This window comes from Bactrocera latifrons, unplaced genomic scaffold (assembly GCF_001853355.1).
Source record: "Bactrocera latifrons isolate USDA-ARS-PBARC rearing strain unplaced genomic scaffold, ASM185335v1 scaffold_7, whole genome shotgun sequence".
Lineage (NCBI taxonomy): Eukaryota > Metazoa > Arthropoda > Insecta > Diptera > Tephritidae > Bactrocera > Bactrocera latifrons.
The window spans coordinates 2,654,573-2,664,510 of NW_017537378.1; the positions used below are offsets into that span (position 1 = coordinate 2,654,573).

Sequence of the window (9,938 nt, forward strand, 5' to 3'; positions counted from 1 at the left end):
TAATTAAAAATACTATCTTTATTTTAAATAAAAATTTAATGCATTTTTTACGAATACACTACTATTCCATAAACTTCGAAAAAGTGTGGCAACATTAACAATAATAAAACAAAAGTGAGACTAGAAAATTCTTAATGACATAACATACTCGCACACACACATATGCGCCAAACTAGTGTCAAACGAAATTTAACACACAAACATTCATTTTGGTTGCTCACTCAGCTAATTTTTGGGACACTGAAACACCAAATGACGACAACTAAACGTCAACGTTAACATTTGGACTCGTCATAAGTTGCGATTTACAAAAATAAAATGCGAAAAGTCCATACACACACACTGGCATTTGTCATAGCCGCGTGTGTGCATAACTTACTAAGCCTAATAGTTCGCTAAGCTTACAAGCTAGTACCTAATTGCGACAGGTGGCAACGCTGCGGCCAGCAAAAGTTGAGCGTAACATTTTTCGAATGAATTTTATTTTTAAATATTGAAGAATGTGCGTACAATTGAAATTTTTTTACGAAACGTCAACTGACTATTGGCGCAGGCGCACACCTCTCGCGCTTATTTTGTTTTGTCTGCCGCTCTCTGTGCTGTTTATATATGTAATATATACGCTTAAAGACTAATATTGCTATACACGCGCGTCCAGTTCTTCGCTCTCCACTCTCCGCGAGAGAGCAAAGCCTTATACATATACAACAAAAGGAAATACTCATACTACAATTTAGTACATATATATATATATATATGTAGATGTATATAAGTATATGATACATATGTATATAACTATCTCAATATATGTGGCTAAAAATGCAACGCTGCGCTCAAAAGCAACACCGCACCTATGTAGACTGTGCTACATATGTACATACAGAGGCGAAATTAAGTTCTTTAGCATTTAGTACATCACATCACATCTATTGTAGTACTTATTGAATTTGTTTAGCTTAATAAATAAATTATGAATTAGCAAAACACCCTACAATGCATATATCTAATTAATATTTACTATTTACAGCACTCAATCAACACACTGCGCTCGCATACGCTTGTGCGCACCACCTTACACGTGCAATGTTTGCGGATTCGACGCTGCGGCGCTTGGTCCGCTGCGCGCCGCCAGCGCGTCCTCCTGCTTGGACGCCACTGCCACTTCCACATGCGACGCCGCCAACGCCGCTGACATGCGCAGCGCTTGTGGCGTTTGGCTTGGCAGCATCTCTTTGTGTATGAGCACCTCGCGATCCACGGCGTTGGCTACGGCCTCCATGTGTTTGCGCACGCGCGGTCGCAAATACACATACAAGACGACGACGATCACCAAAAGCACGAGCGGTCCATATTTGCCACATGCGGGATGCTGGTCTAAGAAATTCGCTACCCATTGAGCCAACGGCCGCTCGTCAACGAGTCGGTTACGCAGTACAGAATTTTCATCATCAGCGGGCGCGGTGTCCTCATCCATACGATGTGCTGTCGATGTGCTGGTGGCGCTTGACTTTGTGGTGGCTGAAGTTGTGACGGGCGCTTTGGAGGTGGTGGTGCTGCTGCTGGTACTGCTGGCTGTTGCTACATTGACGTTTGGATTGTAGGGGCTGAGGAAGTCTTTGGAGCTGTCCTTTAGTATGCGCATGCGTGAGTCGGTCTCACCCGAATTGCCGCCGATATCAACCGCGCTATCCGCGCCATACGAATGCGGCATCATGCCCTCCTTGCTGGCCATGTTACCGGTCTCCAGAGTAATCGCTTGCATGCTGTGGACATTGATGTCGTTCAGCTTTTGCGTGTCCACGATCAGTTTGTAAGATCGTCGCATGCCGCCGGTCTCCTGGAAAGATAGACAGAAGAGTGAAAAAATTAATATGATTACCAAATTGGAAAAGGATTGTACACAGACAATTTGCTTGTATAAATATGGCTGAAAATAATTGTGCGAATCTTTCTCTGCGTTGTACATATGAACATAAGGGACATGCTGGCCGCTACACTTCGCCTGCCTGTCATTGCAGTTGTCAGCAAAAAGGCTTGTAAAAATGTTAACAAATTAATTTACAAATGCAACGAAGCGACGCTGAGCGCTTGTTGCGCTCTACACGCATGTGTACTTGCAACATTCATGCAACATGCGAGCAACTCACTTGCAGCCGGCTGCCAACGCTCTTGCAACATGCCAATCGATCAATATTTTTGCTTCGCGTTGTACGCTTTGTTCTACACTGTCAATTAGTGTACAAATATTAACAATAATAAGAACAACAACGGCGCCGACAGATTCGTGTTGTTGGCGATTCGACAATTTACGTCAGTAAGTCGGCAACATGAGCAACGGAAAAGAATGCAGCAAATCATTCATAATTGCGTGTCATGTCATGGACCTTTGGATACCACTAATCACACCGGTAGGCAAGCACGCAACGGCAAATGAGGAAGTCGTAAGGCCAGGTGGAAAATAGTGAGCGCTCTTAATAGTTGGTAGCGATAATTGTGGGAGAACGATCGAATATCAGTAAATTTGTCAGAAATATAAAAAGTAATATTGCATAAAGTCGAGTTTAACGTTAAGCACTATCCATAAACTCCGAGTTTATAAATATTTTGTTGTTTAATTGAAAAAAAGGAAAAGCTGTACTTTTGTCATAAAAATATAAAAAAGTAATGTTGCATAAACTCGAGTTTAACATTAAACACTATTCATAAACACAGAGTTTATTTTTTTTTTGCCTAATTAAAAAATGTTAGAAAATCAATAATTTTGTACGAAAAATAAAAAAAATTTAATATTTCATAAACTCGAGTTTATTACTATTTTTATTTTGTTAAATGGAAAACGATTTAAAGACAATACATTTTTTTGGAATATAAAAAAAAGTAATGTTGCATAAATTTGAGTTAAACGTTGAACACCAACTCTGAGTTAATGAGTTTATTACTAATTTATCGTTTAATTAGAAAACAATAGAAAGTTAATCAGTTTGCCACAAATATAAAAATATAATGTTGCTTAACTCCAGTTTAACACTACACATTAATTTTTAGTAACATTAGTCCTCAATGAGGTCTTCATTTGACTGGAGCAAGTTCTAAAATGGAAACTGTCAGCGTCCGGAGCACAATCTCAAATTTCCACAGGGTTTCACATTAGGCCTTCAGTCTGCGTGCGAGTTAAAAAGCAACTCACGAGATCACTCCAGCTTTCAGCGTAACAAAGGCCAAATTGGCTTGGAACTTATCGAGCGATTTCTCGTTTTCGCCTGCGGACAAATAAAAACTACACATACAACGTGTATATTTGTATGTGCTCGTATGTGACGCGCAACAATTGAACACGTGTGCTTGCTGGTTGCTGCTGTTGGTGGCGAAAGCCGCAGACGAACGTTCGGTTGATCGCATGTGATCATGCGATCTTTTGTGTACGTTTGCAGCGCACCAAGCTACAAGACACGATAAAGCTTTGAAAAAATCATTAAAGAATTTAAAAGGAGTTTGAAAAAGTATTGAACTATTGAAAGACGGAGTGAGCGGCGCGCACACGTATGTTTGCACAGGCGCGGCGCGGCGTGGCAATTGTCAACAGCCATGTTGCAATGATGTAATTAGACAATTAGTGTGGCTTTCACACCCGGCCATAAACGGTCCATAATGTCTGTAAGCGCGCAGTGAGTCTAGCGCAAGCAGGCGTATGTGTGTGTGTGCACGCGTGTGGCAATTAAGTGCGGACAACAGCGAAACTGCCGCGGAAATCGTGTAAGCAACAAAAGCGCTAGACAATGTGCAACGCGGAACCAGTTCTGCGATGAGCGCTGATTATCTTTAGCCACGCTATCAGCACAACGCGCCACGGCGGCAATCAGCGACTTCAACGGCGCACTGTTATAAATGCACGAGCACATCCAGAGTCGCGGATAAACGCCAAGCGTAGCGTCTGGTTAACACTGTAGAAGCTACCAGTACTATTTTCTTCTTGAAATTTCAATTTAGTTAATCCCTTTGCGCATTTATTTTCCGATGATCTCTATTTTTATTCTCTTAATTTTTGATTACTCCGTTGTTGTTTTTGTTTTCGACTGCACTTACCTTATGCTTGCACGTAACTTGCACGTGATATACTGTCTCTGGCCACAGGGATAATTCAACAGTGGAGCTATCAGTCAATAGATTGCCCATTAGACCGCCTCCGGAGACCTCCCAAGTGACCAGACACTGCTTCGATGCATTTGTGATCGCCTGATCCCAAGCGATGGTCGTCAGCACCAGCGAGCCCTGGCGCAACGCCGAATTCACGTTGAGCGGGAAGGGGCCCAATTGTTGATCGCAATTGTTCCAGCACTGCAAAAACACAAAACGAAACAGAGAAAAGGTATGGTTAGCCATAATGAAGCGCACAGTACAGTAATAAAAGCTGGAAATAAAGCAAAGGCATGGCTTAAAACTAACAGCGGCGCGCTTGGTAAAACAGCAATAAAAATTCGAAAGATCGCAGATGTCGAAGGAGCGCACACGAAAAAGGAAGAGATCAAGAATCGAACGTACTCGGGGCGCAGAGGTGAGGTTTGTGCAACTGGCGGCCTGGCGGAGGAGTAGACTGCAAAAATTTCCTTCAGCATGTGTGTATGTGTGAGTAAAGCGCATTGTAATTGAAATTAATTTGTGGCAAGTTGTTTGTTTTTGCGGTTAAACTGCTGATGCTCGTTGATTGCCGCAGCCAAGCGCAGCGCAGCGCAGCAAGGCAATTGAGGCAGAGTCAAAGTTCAACCGCAGCATAATGGCATTTAACCCGTTTTAACCCATTTTATGCAAATTACCGCTGGCTGCATGTTGCACGACCGACAACAGAGCGCACGCGGGGCATGCGCTTCCGGGCGGCAGCAGGACCGAGAGGTGGAGTGCGGCTCGTTTTGCTTGCTACAAGCGATGCGTTCGTGGCGATAAGTGTTGCAAGGAGAGCGAAGCAGCATAATTGTTGTTGTTGTTGTTGCAAGCTGAAAACAAATAGTTTTAAATGCTTGTCGACCTATCTACCTGCTAATCATGTGGCACATACGCAGCTATTGTTCACCTACAAGTAGGTGGCGTGAGTGTTGTGGCACGAAGGAAATTATGATAAATTCTCGTTTGGTGGGTGAAAGGTAGAAAAGTTGAATGTTGCAAGTAGCAATGTGTGTGCAATTCGTAGTTGTTTACACTGCCAAATAAGGCTAAATGTGCTGCTGATGAGGTTGCAACACGACGCAGATAAAATGTTGTACAAATGCATGCCTTTTCTCAGTGGTTGTTTTTCTGCCAAAGCCTTTGGTTGCATCGATAGCAGCGATCTTTATTAGTTTGTCATGCCACAGCGCAATAAAAACATTGCTGCAGCGAAAGTAGCGAAAAAATGACGTAGCATGCGCAATTGGCGGCCGTACAGTAGCTGTTGCACAGTAGCCAAGAGATTTGTGTTGCGCAACTTGGCAAACAGGAGGGGTAGTTTGCGAGCGGCAAGCAAGTAATGCAATAATGCACTTTGGGGCGCAACGTACAACATTTTGCTGCAGATAAGATAAGTGCGGCATGCAACTGTGGCGCTGCTTAACAAGTTGCCACATGCTGCTGCTGCTGTTGTGCTTAACATTTTTCCAAGGTGTTTGTTTGCATTTTCTCAAATTTTTGGTAGCGAAAATGAAATCAGTGGCAAATTGCAACTTGCCACATGCAGTAAAATTAACTGTCGCGCTCAAATGTGCACGATTTTAATGTGGTGGCATGTGTATTTTGATGTTATTGATTAAATTTTTTAATAATATTTGTTTACTAATAAGCACTTAGCGTTGCAAGGCTTTTCAAAGTGTTGCACATATTTATTTGCTGAAATTTTGATGAATCTGCGCAGCTCATGTGGCATGCATAAACTTTCAACAAGCCAACGCACTTTATGTGCACTTATGCGTCGATAAGTAGAGCTTGACGTCGACTTTGAATTTTGTGGCAATTTCGCGACTTACGCGCGCACACACGTCGCTTCTTCGTTTGGTTGCACGTACGCAAAGTATTTAATATGCAGCTTGCTTTTTACAGGAATGTGTTGCATAAATGCATAAACACAGAACGAAACATAGATCTATGTATGCAAACATGACGCAAGCCCATGTGGCAGCTGCTGTTACTCAAGAATTCTGACAACTAGAATTTAATATGATATGAAAATTGAGTTAGCATGTTGGTACATGTGTGGCAAGTGTACACCCTGGCGTCGTACGCTAGCTAGCTGTTGTAATAACGCGGCATGTGCGCCCTACATGCTGCATGCAACAAAAACTGTATTAGATTTTTTCTTGGCCAAACTGCTACAACTCAAAGCAACTCTGGATATTTTCGCATTTTGAACTCAACAAGCCACAGCCATATACCGGCACATACACACAGTGGCGCCGCAAAGTATGCTATACCATAGATACAAGCATAAATATTTAAAAACATATTGAGCGCTAAAGTATACGCAAAATAAATGGAAATAAGTTGTAGCAGCTTAAGAATTTGTAAGCCAAGTATGCGCTTCCAGCAGAAATCCGTTTAGGCAAGCAGCTATGTGCTGCCACGAACGCCGCTTGTAACAGCGCAAAGTGTGTTGCAAGTATATTAAATATTTTGTTTGCGGCAACCGCCTGCAACATGCTTCCCTTAAGTTTAAGTTCGGCATATACGTCCCCCACTCCCTGCATGCCCCTTAAAGCCTCGAAAGAATACTTGTCGACATTTCCCACATATTCTACACAATTTGTGGCATGCCACCTCTATGCTGCGAGTTTTGGAAAACTCTTACGAATTATTAAGAATTTTTTAATGAAATTTTGAGCTAAAAACTTCGCAAAAGTTGCCAGAATTTAATGAAAAACTATTGCACGTGCTATGCAACACGTTAACTTTGTTGTAAGATAGCTTGAAATATTACTGAAATTATTGTCTAATTGCTTTCGCGAACACTATATTGTTGTTGCTAGTCGACTTTTGTTGTTGTTATCATAATTTTTGCATTAACATTGCTCATGAATAGAGAACTGTTCACAGACTTGGTGCTTTTCCGAAAAGCAAGAGACCAAACAAACGCGTTATTACTCTACTTTGCACACTTATTTCTTATTTAAATAGTGTTTTGCTCAACTACCGCTTTAATTTCCTTTTATCTGCAACCTTTTCGCACTTTCGCCGCTGCCAGTTCCGCGCCAGCAAACAAATCTCCACAGACTTGCCACATTTATGCATGTGCGGTTGCTCGACTATGCAGCGAATTTCGCATAGTTCACAAAAAAGCCAGCTGCAACAACAACACGCGCAGCGAAATGTTGCACAAAGTGCATAATGCATATTTTATGAAAATATGCGTCGCTTTGTGTGGCAAGTGGAAAGCTCCTCCGACTTGCGAGGCAAAATAAACTCCAAAATACTTATGTGCGCAGTCATAAAGGTACGAATGTAAATGGAAAACCGTGCGGCAAGCCAACTATACACCGAATGTAAATTGGCAGCAAGTGTTGCTCCGAAATGCTGTCATGTGTGCTGCTTAGTTGCATAGAGAAAAATTGTGTGTGTTTTTTTTTTACTTTTTTCGCTTTGTTTTGATTATTTTTTGAGTATGAAGAGAAGAACACAAATTCTGTTGCACTCATTATTTTTTATAATACCAAATTATGAGGTGTTGCAAGCACTGAATGCGCACAAATTTTCACGTAAGTGTTGGATATGTAAAAAAAAAAAGCACAAAAAAAAAAACCTGCTTTTAAGATTTTAAGTTGAGTCTGATAGGCGTAAAGTAATTTATAAGAAGTCGGAACACTGCCGACTCTATCTAAACACAACTCCCTCGCTTTGAGAACGGACCCACTCGGACTCTCAGTTATCAACTCTTCAGTATTCCTCAAAATAATTTCTGCCATTATAACAACAAATACAACAACAAGTTATAGTCATATGTTTATACATCAACAGTGAACTTAAGCATGACCCAACATGAGTGATGAAGTGAGCTATGGTTGGAGGTATGAATTCGAATACTAGAAAGATCTACATATGTCTCCTAAAATGCAAAACAACGTGTGACGTATGAAAAACTCGAAAACTACTTTTTTTTTTGCTACGATTCACAATTATGTAGCATACAATTTTCAGCTTCCGCTCTCAAATATAACCAATATATAGTATAACCAATATATAGCTAACATATAACCATTTTATAACCAAAACTAAAATTTTGTTTCAATATGAGTGGTTTTTATTACATCGTTTTTTTCGGCTGTAAACTTATGAATAGTAATGTTACGTTATTTTGCATTTTCGGTGACGATATATAGCATATATTTTTTATATTTTAATTACCTACTTACAAGCAATCGATTCAATGTAATGAGATCAGCTAATATAATAACAGAAATTGAGTCATGAGAATTATGTATAAAATGACTTATGTTTTAGCTTAAGTGTAATCTTCTTATAAAACATCTAATTTAAGCCAGAAAATTTGCTTAGCAAAAAGCCTAAAAGTATTACTATACAAATTTTAAGCATCGGCGTATTAATTTCAATAATATATGTATAAGTCTCAAAAGCGCTGCTTATACCAGTAATGTCATCAAGGAATGAATTTTAGAGTGTAAAGGTCCTTAACAGCGCTGTTATTCTACTGTTATTAAAGCCAACATCCTCTAAAGCAAATTAGTAAAAGCACTAAACACATTTAAGGCTAGTCGGTATGTATGTAAAAGGCAGTTAAGCGACTTGTATTCGCTGTATGGGTATGTATATGCATTTTTGGTGAAATTTCATAAAAAAGTTAAGCAGTTAGTTGGCACTCACCAGAAAACTGAACGCTTCTGGGATATAACTATTGATATTAGGTGGTGTGATGCACATCTGTAACGTAAAAAAGAAGAAAAGAAAGAAATTTTGAAGTTTGTTTCCGTTTTCTCTTTTTTAAAAAATTGCTATTTATACAGTATACTTCACTTTTTTAAAATGAAATTGCATACGATTTCATAAATTAGTTATACTAGTTTCATTCTTAGTGTGTGTGTGTTTGGCTATTCATTCGCAAATGCATTTGATTTTCTAAAGTGAGTGTACAAATAAGAATAGCTGTACTACAACAAAAGCAAAAAGTGACAAGCGAGCGTTGAAATAAAATAAAGGGTGCTCAAAGCAGCTTTAAGAGGGCAGATTTTTTAAAGGGATGCATTTTTGTGCAAAATTGGGGAAAACATAAGGGAACTTGTGGCATAAAATGCAGGATTCAATGCAGTGCCATATTGATTAAAAAATAATGAAAATTTCATAAGCATTTTAATTAAAAAACAACGCACGTGCTTGCCTTATTGCTTTAAAGATGGCTTAGTGTAAGTTGCATGCTTTGTAATATAAAAAAAAAATATATATATTAATAAAATTCTCACTCAAAAAATATTAATATTTGCTAAATAAACATATTTTGGAATTACTGTAACTCTTTTACAAAAAAAAAAAAAAAAAAAAAATCTTAAAAATTTTACTTTCTTACTGCTTTACATAAATTTTGGTATATGTATATGTCATATGGAATACGTTTATGCAGTAAATATATATATATACAAATATAGAACATGCCAATATGATGAGCATGCAGCGTCGCTTGTCAGCACTTGTAAGATAAATATCAATATTTGTCATTTGTTGCGAAAACTAAAGCTACACAAATTCATTTTCATGCTTTCGGTTGCATATTTCATGCTTTTGTTTGTGTTTTTGTTGTGTTTAGCCAGGGGTTAAGCAACTTAATGGCTTTTAAAAAATAATCAAAAATTTACTCAAGAGTTCTGTTCTGGGTATGGAGTAGGGAGAGAGCTTGTGGCAAGCGCCTTTGACATAAAAATTGCATTTTCTTATTTTTCAATTTCAACTGATATTTTTTCCAATATACTTTAGAA

The 9,938-nt window shown here is 39.2% G+C and overlaps 1 protein-coding gene across 2 annotated transcripts in view; it reads right to left on the reverse strand.

The window, feature by feature from the left end:
• Positions 1-48: 48 nt before the first annotated feature.
• LOC108975781 overlaps positions 49-9,938 on the reverse strand; it is a 61,172-nt gene continuing 51,282 nt past the window's right edge. Inside the window, exons 3-5 of one of the 2 annotated variants that reach the window (XM_018944499.1) lie at positions 8,836-8,892; positions 4,084-4,335; positions 49-1,837 (exon numbers count right to left, since the gene is read on the reverse strand). In XM_018944499.1, coding sequence (XP_018800044.1) covers positions 1,073-1,837; positions 4,084-4,335; positions 8,836-8,892 — 1,074 coding nt within the window. In that variant the 3' untranslated portion in view covers positions 49-1,072. The remainder of the gene's footprint in view (positions 1,838-4,083; positions 4,336-8,835; positions 8,893-9,938) is intronic. The other variant, XM_018944500.1, reaches the window with a different exon arrangement.